This window comes from Oncorhynchus mykiss, chromosome 22 (genome assembly GCF_013265735.2).
Source record: "Oncorhynchus mykiss isolate Arlee chromosome 22, USDA_OmykA_1.1, whole genome shotgun sequence".
NCBI lineage: Eukaryota > Metazoa > Chordata > Actinopteri > Salmoniformes > Salmonidae > Oncorhynchus > Oncorhynchus mykiss.
This window is the reverse complement of record NC_048586.1, coordinates 1,828,059-1,843,977: the sequence shown is the minus strand read 5'-3', so window position 1 is coordinate 1,843,977 and position 15,919 is coordinate 1,828,059. Positions and strand designations below refer to the sequence as shown.

The 15,919-nt window shown below is 43.5% G+C and overlaps 1 protein-coding gene across 3 annotated transcripts in view; it reads right to left on the bottom strand.

The window, feature by feature from the left end:
* dachd (dachshund d) overlaps positions 1-15,919 on the bottom strand; it is a 334,285-nt gene that overhangs the window by 93,780 nt on the left and 224,586 nt on the right. For 2 of the 3 annotated variants that reach the window (XM_036958501.1, XM_036958503.1), the window contains exons 4-6: positions 2,135-2,307; positions 1,705-1,906; positions 1,191-1,331 (exon numbers count right to left, since the gene is read on the bottom strand). In XM_036958501.1, the coding sequence (XP_036814396.1) occupies positions 1,191-1,331; positions 1,705-1,906; positions 2,135-2,307 (516 nt within the window). The remainder of the gene's footprint in view (positions 1-1,190; positions 1,332-1,704; positions 1,907-2,134; positions 2,308-15,919) is intronic. The other variant, XM_036958502.1, reaches the window with a different exon arrangement.

The following is a 15,919-nucleotide window of genomic DNA, read 5'->3' as shown; positions in this document are numbered from 1 at the left end:
AGTTCAAGGGGGCCGAATACTTTCGCAAGGCACTGTACATGGACAAAGAGGGACACCTTTACAACTAGTTCCTGGACCTGGTGTCAGTCCCTGATGGCCATGCAGACACCATCCATGAGTAATAATGTTTTCCACATACATGGACCAAGAGGGACACCTTTACAACTAGTTCCTGGACCTGGTGTCAGTCCCTGATGGCCATGCAGACACCATCCATGAGTAATAATGTTTTCCACATACATGGACCAAGAGGGACACCTTTACAACTAGTTCCTGGACCTGGTGTCAGTCCCTGATGGCCAGGCAGACACCATCCATGAGTAATAATGTTTTCCAGATACATGGACCAAGAGGGACACCTTTACAACTAGTTCCTGGACCTGGTGTCAGTCCCTGATGGCCAGGCAGACACCATCCATGAGTAATAATGTTTTCCAGATACATGGACCAAGAGGGACACCTTTACAACTAGTTGGACCTGGTGTCAGTCCCTGATGGCATAAGCACATCGATATGATATTTACAACATCAAATGTTTTGGCTACACCTGTAGGGATATTAGGTTTTCAACCCGGGAAAGATCGAACAGAGAACATAAAGAGAGACGAGACAAAACTAGCCAGAAGACTGGGCATTCAACCTGTCTTTACATGATGTGCTGAAACTTTGAAAGTGAGGTGCAACTACTTTCATAGAAATGTGTTGTAGAACGAGTTTCTTATGAAGCACATTCCAGACACGGGCTCTTGCTACCTTGCCATAACTGATTTGACAGAGAAATATCAGCTAGATAGACTAGCCAGCTGCAGCTATCCCAAGCTATGCTAGCTAGCTGCTGTCAGCTTGGCTAAACACATGGTCAGTGCAGGCTTTGGCCTCCACATAGAACTGTATTAGCAGACAATCGTAAAATGGTGAGTCAGTCAGGAAGGGAGAAGTCCTCAACTTCAACATTTCTCGATAGAAAAGCTAACTTAGCTTACCTCGCTGTACTCACTACCGCCCTTGTTTGTTGTGACTGAATGGGAAAGACACAGCCAAGAAACATCCACATCAAACCACACCCCCAAGACAACTCTTGTTTGGCTTCCGTCATGGCCGCTAGCATTTCTTAATTACAAAGTGTCAAAACAAGGCCAAATCAGGAAGTTCAGTGGCTCTTTAACGTTTTGCAATAGGACACGTCTTACCTTTGTGAATGTGCATCCTCTTTGCTTCGTGGCTCATGTCGTGGGCCAGGTCTCCTTCTTTAGGCCCAGGCAGAATGCTGGGGGAGAGGCCCAGCAGAGCTTGGTTCATTTGGTTCATAGAAAGACCATTCTGATGTATGGCTGGAGAGGAGAGAGAGAGTAGTACAGGTGAGCTAGAAGATGTCTTTGTCTGTTCGAGTTCACAAGTCTATGCCCTGTCTTGGGAAATGAACAGCTAGCGAACACATTTTGAATTGTGGACAACTCAAAATAACTGTTCTTCAATCCTGTTCCTAGGGACCCATAGTGTGCAGGGTTTTATTCCAGCCCAGCACTAATATACCTGATAGAACTGATCAAATAGAACTTGAGTAGTTGATTTAGGTGTGTAACCACTGGGCTGGAACAAAAAACCTACACACCCAGGAATGAAGAGTTCTACAAAACTCCAACTAAAATCTATCGGTTCAGTACAACAACAACAAGAGTGGGTTAGCAGAGTGGGTTTGTTTACTTGCGGAACTGAACACGCAGTTAGCCAGTCTGACTCGTTGCATGGGGAGGGAATAGGGGGACGTACGTATCCTGTCTGAGGAGCTCTCTGTGCGGGCCGGTGAGCTGGAGACACTGCTGCTGCGGTGGGACGATGGGTGGCTGCCGGGCCTCCTGCCGTCCTCTAAGGAAGGGGCGGGGGAGGGACTGTCTGGGACACGCTCCTGTCAGCGACAGAGGGACATCAGTGACAAATGAGGTCCATGAAAGTAGATGCTGTGTAATCAACTGGCCATTTCCATAGTGCTTCCCTCCTGGGGACCCATAGGGGTGCACATATATATTTTTGCCCTAGCACTAACACAGTTATGGTTCTCAAGGATCAGGATTGGGGAAACACTGTCATATAATGTCTTACTTTATAGTTTAGTTTTATTATTATTACAGCTTACTTTGATGACTGAGGTGACCATTCTGCAGGGCAGGCTCTGCTGCTGTGCGGCGGCGGCCATGTTGGCGATGGTGCTGAGGTGGTTCATCTGGCTCATTGCCATGGAAACAGAAGCAGGGGGCAAGCTAACAGGGATCAGGGGGTGGGGCATCATCATGAAGGGCAGTTCCAAACCTACAACAGGGGAGAAAGGTGATAGGTTAATGGAAACCATGATTGGTTGGTTCATTTCGATTGGAGGCCCTGATTGGTAAATTTGGGTCACTTGACAGAGGTAACTAATAAGGTCTGGGTTCAGTAAAAACCTGTCTTGGTAATGGTTATGTGGTATCATTTACTATACCTTTGAGAGAAGCATACCTGCTATTTTTAGACTGTTAATAGTTTTATTTGACCATAAGAAAAAGTAACTAAGTAACTTTAAAACGTTTTAATTGAATTAAGATTTACTGAGCTGGGTGGCCATGCTGGCATAACCTGATACCGATACTGACATGCCTTCTCAATAACTACATCAAATAATTATCATCAAACAACATCACACTAATTTACTGTATTAATATCAGCAGAATGTATTAAACCTGGTCCTTCCTTACAGAATATTTTTAAAACCTCATCTCAAGCACTTCACGGGGTATCATTCCATATTAACATAAGAGACGTACATGTTTAACACATGTTAATAATAGATACCATTACAATAACTGTAATGAAAATGGCAATGATGATAACTATATATACACAATAATTCAAAGCCACGCTAAATGTATTGGGTAGAGTGTTATGAGATGTAATGTCATGTAATGTTTTAAATGGTATATAACTGTCTTAATGATGCTGGATCCCAGGAAGAGTAGCTGCTGCCTTGGGGATCCTTAATAAAAAATACAAATAGAAAACCAAAGGTTTTTACACAGTCGTAAAACAGAAACACGTAAATGATTCTGTGTTGAACAAAAGGTCCACGTTATGGAAATAACGCTTGCTACTTACACGTAAGGAATTATCTCAGTCTGTGTTCCAAATGGCATCCCATTCCCTTTATCGTGTGCTACTCTTGGACCCCTGGTCAAAAAGTAGTGCACTATGTAGTGAATAGGGTGCCATTTGGGAAACACATCACTGTGAAAAACGGCTCCACGCTGAACAAGCTACACCACAGTTCAAGCAAGTCTGATTTTTAACTCTTACAACAACAGGGAATGTTCATTTCGCCTCCGTTCTGTAATCTGTATTACATTACCTCATCACAAGTTCAGATATCTCACAACAACAAAAAAAAATAATCAATTTCAGCTCGGCAATAGTACTCTAATTGGTCAAAGTCAAGACATTAGTCGGACAGAAATGTAAGGAACCACTGGGAACAGCGTAGGCTGGCGCTCCACTGTGCCTTTAGATGATACAGTATAATGAACAACTTTCAAAGGACATGAACACACACAGAAGGTCAGAGCTAGGTGTCTGTCCCCGAAACCACAGCTCTCAGCACCCCCACCTCCTTTTTGGAGTGCTTTGAACCTGGTGGGCTCAAAAGTGACTGGGAACTATTTTGTCTTCTTCCTTCGCCACTCAGATGTTTTCCACTGAAGTGCTTTACAAAAAAATCTCAATGCCTCACAGAAGCTACTGAATCTGACTAAGCCCCGCTGTAGATTTTCTATAGCAACTTGGCTCAAGGTAAAAAGTCTAAAGAACAAGAAGAGAACAAACACCACTAGAACCACCACCACAGAAAGCTAATCCACAAAACAACTCTGCTTTTGTGACAAAACATCAGTAGGCAACAAGGGGCAAGGTGATCAACACCGCAAAGAAATCCTCAAAAGACAAGGACACTGTGAAATGAAAGGCAAGGAGGTACTCCTTCCCTCCGTTGTCCTGTTCCTCCTGAATCATGTTGATTTCCATAAGAAAGATGGCATATTCCCGAGTGGTGAGCATCCCCAAGCATGGAGAAGCAAGGGAGATTAAAGGCATAAGGCGAGGGTGCACCTAAAGGTCCCGCCACCATTCTCGTTGGAGTTGCAACTCTGAAACAGTTACCTCCTGGGCTCAATTAAAACAGCACTACAGTGGGCCTGGCGGCAGGCGTACTTACAGTGAGACAACTATGTGTGTCTCTACCTTTCAAAGGTACACAAGGGCCAGAAAGGGGAGTGCTATCCTGCCTTTGAGGGATACGCATGGGCAAGTGCGCGCACACACACATGCAAAGCAGGCATGTGCAAGAACATGCAGACATGAAAACACACACTGCGTCTGACTACATCTTAAGGAAGGGGAGAGAGAGAGCCCGAGACTGATATGACTTTGGTTTTGTCATTCAAATGCACTGACTGAGAAGGAACCTGCAAGTCAGTATTTCTTTGGACGGTGTATACGGTGTGTCCCGTACATACGACAAATACAAACGTGAAAATATACACTTAAAACACACACATCCTTGAGTGATCTCTTGTGCTAGCCAGCTGTGATCCTATGGTATGTCTTGTTCTGAAAGGCAGATGGCTGGGCACACAGTAGACGACCCTAGAGGTCTTAACCTTATGTGTTGGCCCCCCTGTCACATTCCACCATCCTCAAGCGGTGATTCCTCTATAAAAGGCCCATTCAGTTGACTGTAAGGGAACCTGCTGTAGGCCAAGATGAGTTCATACAGTCCTTTCATGGGGGACTGAAAGGCACTGGGCGCCGTTTGGATTGGTTGGATTCAATGTCATAGATGGCAGGTGTTGTTGGGAAATAGCTGAGGGTTTGTTTATTTGAGTGGATGTTTTTTCAGCTTGTTTCTCTCTTTGTTTTGGAAGTGATTCAGGTATTTTTCCCAGGTACTTACATGGTGGATTTATAGGGAATGGGTTAGAATTAGCTTGGCCAACTGTTGTGTGTGTGTGTGTGTGTGTGTGTGTGTGTGTGTGTCTGTAGACTTTTGTGGATTTTTTGTTGTTGCTTTTCCTACCGCCTACAACAAGTCTTATTTCTAGTGATTAAGTGTAATGTAATAATTCTCCAACATTACCACATGAACAAATCAAGTCAATACATGTTTTTGGACAAAGTGAAAAGGATGTAACTTGATCAACATTTAAGTAAGTGAGGTTTTAATTGTCAGAACTGTCATTCCCCAGTACAGTAGTTCAACTGATGCGAGTTGAATTCCCATGTGTGGCTTTCCTATTGAAGGGCAAAAACAACAGCATTTGGAGTAATTTACCTGGAGTAGGCCTAAGCCCTAGGGACTTCCAAAGGTGAACTCCTACTTAGCTACCATCATTAAAACTCCAAATCACTTAATACTCAGATAAACAGCTCGAGCTATTAGGTTGGGTAATACAGCACTTCGGGAAGAGCACGCATGAATAAGCAACGATCCAAATCATAGAGGATAAATGGAATGAATTCAAATACCCTTTGGAAAGATCACCATGAAAAAGGTGTTATGTCAGACAGAAACACATGGAGTAGGTCTGGAAAACCAAACGCAGGCTCAAGTATTAATACAAAATCAGTTGATGAAGGGTTTAAAATGATTAAAAAGAGGACGATAATTGCAACCTTTTTCAATGATAAAAATGACTGAGCCATTAACCTGCAGCGAAGCAATCTCCTCTATCGTTAATCCTGCTGGTGTTCTAGCGGTGTGTGTGTGTGTGTGTGTAACTGTGCCTAAATGCGTGCACAAGTATATATGTGTGTGTGTGTGTTTGTGCATGTGCATACGTTCATTTGTGTGTGTGTGTGTGTTAACAGGAGTCCTGATGGAGACAGCTATTGTAACCCCCTTTTCCAACAATAGGGCATCCTCTGGGTATTAATAGCATATTCATCCAAAAATATTGGACTGTATACCTAGCCTTCCAAAAAGCTAACAGACCTCTGTCTAGGTACCAACCAGCAGTGCTGTCTCCTTTTAGCTACAGAGTGGCTAGATTTCCCTTGACAAAATTTAAAGCAGTTCCGACTTGTCACTTTATTATCTCTTCAACTGAATGATTTATTGTTTGTGGAGCGAAGGAGAAAGGAAAGAGAGAGATTACATTTCCAGCCACAGCCAGAGTCTTTCTCTAACTCTCTCTGTCCAGGAAAAAGGCTCCCGACAAACAATAATGTCAGCTGTAATTGATCAGAGGTCGGCGCCCGGGCCTCAGGTAAAAGCTCCACTATTTAAGCGACAATCAGCACTATCTGGGGCCGAGCGGCCTCCTCAGACACTAGGGCCAATGAAGCTGTCTAACTCTGCTATTTACCTCTTTTAACTGGAAAAGGGGATGAGATGTACTGTAGGAGACAGCAAGGGCTAGAAAGGATCTCTCCTGGCCTCTCTCTCTCTATCTCATTGGTGAAGTAGGAACGTGTGGACGTCTGTGGAATGCGTAATTGGTTGCATGCCGCAGCCAAAGCTGAGGGATCCGTACGCTAGCTAATTAAATGGCTTGTTTCAAGCCTATCTGTCTTAGTTTTAGCAAGGGGCTCAGGGCTTCGGAACAATGGATTGGTAAATGCTGTTGTCAAACTTAAGCTCATTCGTATGTGGTCAGTCCCTTTGATTTGTATTAGGAAAGACACAGGGTTGATTTGGATTGGTAAAGACACAGGGTTGATTTGGATTGGAAAAGACACACAGGGTTGATTTGGATTGGGAAAGACAGAGGGTTGATTTGGATTGGGAAAGACACAGGGTTGATTTGTATTGGGAAAGACACAGGGTTGATTTGTATTGGTAAAGACACAGGGTTGATTTGGATTGGAAAAGACACACAGGGTTGATTTGGATTGGGAAAGACAGAGGGTTGATTTGGATTGGGAAAGACACAGGGTTGATTTGTATTGGGAAAGACACAGGGTTGATTTGTATTGGGAAAGACACAGGGTTGATTTGGATTGGTAAAGACACAGGGTTGATTTGGATTGGGAAAGACACAGGGTTTTTTTGGATTGGGAAAGACACAGGGTTGATTTGGATTGGGAAAGACACAGGGTTGATTTGGATTGGGAAAGACACAGGGTTGATTTGGATTGGGAAAGACACAGGGTTGATTTGGATTGGAAAAGACACAGGGTTGATTTGGATTGGGAAAGACACAGGGTTGATTTGGATTGGGAAAGACACAGGGTTGATTTGGATTGGGAAAGACACAGGGTTGATTTGGATTGGGAAAGACACAGGGTTGATTTGGATTGGGAAAGACACAGGGTTGATTTGGATTCCGAAAGACACAGGGTTGATTTGGATTGGGAAAGACACAGGGTTGATTTGGATTGGGAAAGACACGGGGTTGATTTGGATTGGGAAAGACACAGGGTTGATTTGGATTGGGAAAGACACGGAGTTGATTTGGATTGGGAAAGACACGGGGTTGATTTGGATTGGTAAAGACACAGGGTTGATTTGGATTGGGAAAGACACAGGGTTGATTTGGATTGGGAAAGACACAGGGTTGATTTGGATTGGGAAAGACACAGGGTTGATTTGGATTGGGAAAGACACAGAGTTGATTTGGATTGGGAAAGACACAGGGTTGATTTGGATTGGGAAAGACACAGGGTTGATTTGTATTGGGAAAGACACAGGGTTGATTTGGATTGGGAAAGACACAGGGTTGATTTGGATTGGGAAAGACACAGGGTTGATTTGGATTTGGAAAGACACAGGGTTGATTTGGATTGGTAAAGACACAGGGTTGATTTGGATTGGGAAAGACACAGGGTTGATTTGGATTGGGAAAGACACAGGTTGATTTGGATTGGGAAAGACACAGGGTTGATTTGGATTGGTAAAGACACAGGGTTGATTTGGATTGGGAAAGACACAGGTTGATTTGGATTGGGAAAGACACAGGGTTGATTTGGATTGGTAAAGACACAGGGTTGATTTGGATTGGGAAAGACACAGGGTTGATTTGGATTGGGAAAGACACAGGGTTGATTTGGATTGGGAAAGACACAGGGTTGATTTGGATTGGGAAAGACACAGGGTTGATTTGGATTGGGAAAGACACAGGGTTGATTTGGATTCCGAAAGACACAGGGTTGATTTGGATTGGGAAAGACACAGGGTTGATTTGGATTGGGAAAGACACAGGGTTGATTTGGATTGGGAAAGACACAGGGTTGATTTGGATTTGGAAAGACACAGGGTTGATTTGGATTGGTAAAGACACAGGGTTGATTTGGATTGGGAAAGACACAGGGTTGATTTGGATTGGGAAAGACACAGGGTTGATTTGGATTGGGAAAGACACAGGTTGATTTGGATTGGGAAAGACACAGGGTTGATTTGGATTGGGAAAGACACAGGGTTGATTTGGATTGGGAAAGACACAGGGTTGATTTGGATTGGGAAAGACACAGGGTTGATTTGGATTGGGAAAGACACAGGGTTGATTTGTATTGGGAAAGACACAGGGTTGATTTGGATTGGGAAAGACACAGGGTTGATTTGGATTGGGAAAGACACAGGGTTGATTTGGATTTGGAAAGACACAGGGTTGATTTGGATTGGGAAAGACACAGGGTTGATTTGGATTGGGAAAGACACAGGGTTGATTTGGAAAGACACAGGGTTGATTTGGATTGGTAAAGACACAGGGTTGATTTGGATTGGGAAAGACACAGGGTTGATTTGGATTGGGAAAGACACAGGGTTGATTTGTATTGGGAAAGACACAGGGTTGATTTGGATTGGGAAAGACACAGGGTTGATTTGGATTGGGAAAGACACAGGGTTGATTTGGATTTGGAAAGACACAGGGTTGATTTGGATTGGTAAAGACACAGGGTTGATTTGGATTGGGAAAGACACAGGGTTGATTTGGATTGGGAAAGACACAGGGTTGATTTGTATTGGGAAAGACACAGGGTTGATTTGGATTGGGAAAGACACAGGGTTGATTTGGATTGGGAAAGACACAGGGTTGATTTGGATTTGGAAAGACACAGGGTTGATTTGGATTGGGAAAGACACAGGGTTGATTTGGATTGGGAAAGACACAGGGTTGATTTGGATTGGGAAAGACACAGGGTTGATTTGGATTCCGAAAGACACAGGGTTGATTTGGATTGGGAAAGACACAGGGTTGATTTGGATTGGGAAAGACACAGGGTTGATTTAGATTGGGAAAGACACAGGGTTGATTTGGATTTGGAAAGACACAGGGTTGATTTGGATTGGTAAAGACACAGGGTTGATTTGGATTGGGAAAGACACAGGGTTGATTTGGATTGGGAAAGACACAGGTTGATTTGGATTGGGAAAGACACAGGGTTGATTTGGATTGGGAAAGACACGGGGTTGATTTGGATTGGGAAAGACACAGGGTTGATTTGGATTGGGAAAGACACAGGGTTGATTTGGATTGGGAAAGACACAGGGTTGATTTGGATTGGTAAAGACACAGGGTTGATTTGGATTGGGAAAGACACAGGGTTGATTTGTATTGGGAAAGACACAGGGTTGATTTGGATTGGGAAAGACACAGGGTTGATTTGGATTGGGAAAGACACAGGGTTGATTTGGATTTGGAAAGACACAGGGTTGATTTGGATTGGTAAAGACACAGGGTTGATTTGGATTGGGAAAGACACAGGGTTGATTTGGATTGGGAAAGACACAGGGTTGATTTGTATTGGGAAAGACACAGGGTTGATTTGGATTGGGAAAGACACAGGGTTGATTTGGATTGGGAAAGACACAGGGTTGATTTGGATTTGGAAAGACACAGGGTTGATTTGGATTGGTAAAGACACAGGGTTGATTTGGATTGGGAAAGACACAGGGTTGATTTGGATTGGGAAAGACACAGGTTGATTTGGATTGGGAAAGACACAGGGTTGATTTGGATTGGTAAAGACACAGGGTTGATTTGGATTGGGAAAGACACAGGTTGATTTGGATTGGGAAAGACACAGGGTTGATTTGGATTGGTAAAGACACAGGGTTGATTTGGATTGGGAAAGACACAGGGTTGATTTGGATTGGGAAAGACACAGGGTTGATTTGGATTGGGAAAGACACAGGGTTGATTTGGATTGGGAAAGACACAGGGTTGATTTGGATTGGTAAAGACACAGGGTTGATTTGGATTGGAAAAGACACACAGGGTTGATTTGGATTGGGAAAGACAGAGGGTTGATTTGGATTGGGAAAGACACAGGGTTGATTTGTATTGGGAAAGACACAGGGTTGATTTGTATTGGGAAAGACACAGGGTTGATTTGGATTGGTAAAGACACAGGGTTGATTTGGATTGGGAAAGACACAGGGTTTTTTTGGATTGGGAAAGACACAGGGTTGATTTGGATTGGGAAAGACACAGGGTTGATTTGGATTGGGAAAGACACAGGGTTGATTTGGATTGGGAAAGACACAGGGTTGATTTGGATTGGAAAAGACACAGGGTTGATTTGGATTGGGAAAGACACAGGGTTGATTTGGATTGGGAAAGACACAGGGTTGATTTGGATTGGGAAAGACACAGGGTTGATTTGGATTGGGAAAGACACAGGGTTGATTTGGATTGGGAAAGACACAGGGTTGATTTGGATTCCGAAAGACACAGGGTTGATTTGGATTGGGAAAGACACAGGGTTGATTTGGATTGGGAAAGACACGGGGTTGATTTGGATTGGGAAAGACACAGGGTTGATTTGGATTGGGAAAGACACGGAGTTGATTTGGATTGGGAAAGACACGGGGTTGATTTGGATTGGTAAAGACACAGGGTTGATTTGGATTGGGAAAGACACAGGGTTGATTTGGATTGGGAAAGACACAGGGTTGATTTGGATTGGGAAAGACACAGGGTTGATTTGGATTGGGAAAGACACAGAGTTGATTTGGATTGGGAAAGACACAGGGTTGATTTGGATTGGGAAAGACACAGGGTTGATTTGTATTGGGAAAGACACAGGGTTGATTTGGATTGGGAAAGACACAGGGTTGATTTGGATTGGGAAAGACACAGGGTTGATTTGGATTTGGAAAGACACAGGGTTGATTTGGATTGGTAAAGACACAGGGTTGATTTGGATTGGGAAAGACACAGGGTTGATTTGGATTGGGAAAGACACAGGTTGATTTGGATTGGGAAAGACACAGGGTTGATTTGGATTGGTAAAGACACAGGGTTGATTTGGATTGGGAAAGACACAGGTTGATTTGGATTGGGAAAGACACAGGGTTGATTTGGATTGGTAAAGACACAGGGTTGATTTGGATTGGGAAAGACACAGGGTTGATTTGGATTGGGAAAGACACAGGGTTGATTTGGATTGGGAAAGACACAGGGTTGATTTGGATTGGGAAAGACACAGGGTTGATTTGGATTGGGAAAGACACAGGGTTGATTTGGATTCCGAAAGACACAGGGTTGATTTGGATTGGGAAAGACACAGGGTTGATTTGGATTGGGAAAGACACAGGGTTGATTTGGATTGGGAAAGACACAGGGTTGATTTGGATTTGGAAAGACACAGGGTTGATTTGGATTGGTAAAGACACAGGGTTGATTTGGATTGGGAAAGACACAGGGTTGATTTGGATTGGGAAAGACACAGGGTTGATTTGGATTGGGAAAGACACAGGTTGATTTGGATTGGGAAAGACACAGGGTTGATTTGGATTGGGAAAGACACAGGGTTGATTTGGATTGGGAAAGACACAGGGTTGATTTGGATTGGGAAAGACACAGGGTTGATTTGGATTGGGAAAGACACAGGGTTGATTTGTATTGGGAAAGACACAGGGTTGATTTGGATTGGGAAAGACACAGGGTTGATTTGGATTGGGAAAGACACAGGGTTGATTTGGATTTGGAAAGACACAGGGTTGATTTGGATTGGGAAAGACACAGGGTTGATTTGGATTGGGAAAGACACAGGGTTGATTTGGAAAGACACAGGGTTGATTTGGATTGGTAAAGACACAGGGTTGATTTGGATTGGGAAAGACACAGGGTTGATTTGGATTGGGAAAGACACAGGGTTGATTTGTATTGGGAAAGACACAGGGTTGATTTGGATTGGGAAAGACACAGGGTTGATTTGGATTGGGAAAGACACAGGGTTGATTTGGATTTGGAAAGACACAGGGTTGATTTGGATTGGTAAAGACACAGGGTTGATTTGGATTGGGAAAGACACAGGGTTGATTTGGATTGGGAAAGACACAGGGTTGATTTGTATTGGGAAAGACACAGGGTTGATTTGGATTGGGAAAGACACAGGGTTGATTTGGATTGGGAAAGACACAGGGTTGATTTGGATTTGGAAAGACACAGGGTTGATTTGGATTGGGAAAGACACAGGGTTGATTTGGATTGGGAAAGACACAGGGTTGATTTGGATTGGGAAAGACACAGGGTTGATTTGGATTCCGAAAGACACAGGGTTGATTTGGATTGGGAAAGACACAGGGTTGATTTGGATTGGGAAAGACACAGGGTTGATTTAGATTGGGAAAGACACAGGGTTGATTTGGATTTGGAAAGACACAGGGTTGATTTGGATTGGTAAAGACACAGGGTTGATTTGGATTGGGAAAGACACAGGGTTGATTTGGATTGGGAAAGACACAGGTTGATTTGGATTGGGAAAGACACAGGGTTGATTTGGATTGGGAAAGACACGGGGTTGATTTGGATTGGGAAAGACACAGGGTTGATTTGGATTGGGAAAGACACAGGGTTGATTTGGATTGGGAAAGACACAGGGTTGATTTGGATTGGTAAAGACACAGGGTTGATTTGGATTGGGAAAGACACAGGGTTGATTTGTATTGGGAAAGACACAGGGTTGATTTGGATTGGGAAAGACACAGGGTTGATTTGGATTGGGAAAGACACAGGGTTGATTTGGATTTGGAAAGACACAGGGTTGATTTGGATTGGTAAAGACACAGGGTTGATTTGGATTGGGAAAGACACAGGGTTGATTTGGATTGGGAAAGACACAGGGTTGATTTGTATTGGGAAAGACACAGGGTTGATTTGGATTGGGAAAGACACAGGGTTGATTTGGATTGGGAAAGACACAGGGTTGATTTGGATTTGGAAAGACACAGGGTTGATTTGGATTGGTAAAGACACAGGGTTGATTTGGATTGGGAAAGACACAGGGTTGATTTGGATTGGGAAAGACACAGGTTGATTTGGATTGGGAAAGACACAGGGTTGATTTGGATTGGTAAAGACACAGGGTTGATTTGGATTGGGAAAGACACAGGTTGATTTGGATTGGGAAAGACACAGGGTTGATTTGGATTGGTAAAGACACAGGGTTGATTTGGATTGGGAAAGACACAGGGTTGATTTGGATTGGGAAAGACACAGGGTTGATTTGGATTGGGAAAGACACAGGGTTGATTTGGATTGGGAAAGACACAGGGTTGATTTGGATTGGGAAAGACACAGGGTTGATTTGGATTCCGAAAGACACAGGGTTGATTTGGATTGGGAAAGACACAGGGTTGATTTGGATTGGGAAAGACACAGGGTTGATTTAGATTGGGAAAGACACAGGGTTGATTTGGATTTGGAAAGACACAGGGTTGATTTGGATTGGTAAAGACACAGGGTTGATTTGGATTGGGAAAGACACAGGGTTGATTTGGATTGGGAAAGACACAGGTTGATTTGGATTGGGAAAGACACAGGGTTGATTTGGATTGGGAAAGACACAGGGTTGATTTGGATTGGGAAAGACACGGGGTTGATTTGGATTGGGAAAGACACAGGGTTGATTTGGATTGGGAAAGACACAGGGTTGATTTGGATTGGGAAAGACACAGGGTTGATTTGGATTGGTAAAGACACAGGGTTGATTTGGATTGGGAAAGACACAGGGTTGATTTGGATTGGGAAAGACACAGGGTTGATTTGGATTGGGAAAGACACAGGGTTGATTTGTATTGGGAAAGACACAGGGTTGATTTGGATTGGGAAAGACACAGGGTTGATTTGGATTGGGAAAGACACAGGGTTGATTTGGATTTGGAAAGACACAGGGTTGATTTGGATTGGTAAAGACACAGGGTTGATTTGGATTGGGAAAGACACAGGGTTGATTTGGATTGGGAAAGACACAGGTTGATTTGGATTGGGAAAGACACAGGGTTGATTTGGATTGGTAAAGACACAGGGTTGATTTGGATTGTGAAAGACACAGGTTGATTTGGATTGGGAAAGACACAGGGTTGATTTGAATTGGTAAAGACACAGGGTTGATTTGGATTGGGAAAGACACAGGGTTGATTTGGATTGGGAAAGACACAGGGTTGATTTGGATTGGGAAAGACACAGGGTTGATTTGGATTGGGAAAGACACAGGGTTGATTTGGATTGGGAAAGACACAGGGTTGATTTGGATTCCGAAAGACACAGGGTTGATTTGGATTGGGAAAGACACAGGGTTGATTTGGATTGGGAAAGACACAGGGTTGATTTGGATTGGGAAAGACACAGGGTTGATTTGGATTTGGAAAGACACAGGGTTGATTTGGATTGGTAAAGACACAGGGTTGATTTGGATTGGGAAAGACACAGGGTTGATTTGGATTGGGAAAGACACAGGTTGATTTGGATTGGGAAAGACACAGGGTTGATTTGGATTGGGAAAGACACGGGGTTGATTTGGATTGGGAAAGACACGGGGTTGATTTGGATTGGGAAAGACACGGGGTTGATTTGGATTGGGAAAGACACAGGGTTGATTTGGATTGGGAAAGACACAGGGTTGATTTGGATTGGGAAAGACACAGGGTTGATTTGGATTGGGAAAGACACAGGGTTGATTTGGATTGGGAAAGACACAGGGTTGATTTGGATTGGGAAAGACACAGGGTTGATTTGGATTTGGAAAGACACAGGGTTGATTTGGATTGGTAAAGACACAGGGTTGATTTGGATTGGTAAAGACACAGGGTTGATTTGGATTGGGAAAGACACAGGGTTGATTTGGATTGGGAAAGACACAGGTTGATTTGGATTGGGAAAGACAGAGGGTTGATTTGGATTGGTAAAGACACAGGGTTGATTTGGATTGGGAAAGACACAGGTTGATTTGGATTGGGAAAGACACAGGGTTGATTTGGATTGGTAAAGACACAGGGTTGATTTGGATTGGGAAAGACACAGGGTTGATTTGGATTGGGAAAGACACAGGGTTGATTTGGATTGGGAAAGACACAGGGTTGATTTGTATTGGGAAAGACACAGGGTTGATTTGTATTGGGAAAGACACAGGGTTGATTTGTATTGGGAAAGACACAGGGTTGATTTGTATTGGGAAAGACACAGGGTTGATTTGTATTGGGAAAGACACAGGGTTGATTTGGATTGGGAAAGACACAGGGTTGATTTGGATTTGGAAAGACACAGGGTTGATTTGGATTGGTAAAGACACAGGGTTGATTTGGATTGGGAAAGACACAGGGTTGATTTGGATTGGGAAAGACACAGGTTGATTTGGATTGGGAAAGACACAGGGTTGATTTGGATTGGGAAAGACACGGGGTTGATTTGGATTGGGAAAGACACAGGGTTGATTTGGATTGGAAAAGACACAGGGTTTATTTGGATTGGGAAAGACACAGGTTGATTTGGATTGGGAAAGACACAGGGTTGATTTGGATTGGGAAAGACACAGGGTTGATTTGGATTGGGAAAGACACAGGGTTGATTTGGATTGGGAAAGACACAGGGTTGATTTGGATTGGTAAAGACACAGGGTTGATTTGGATTGGGAAAGACACAGGGTTGATTTGGATTGGGAAAGACACAGGGTTGAT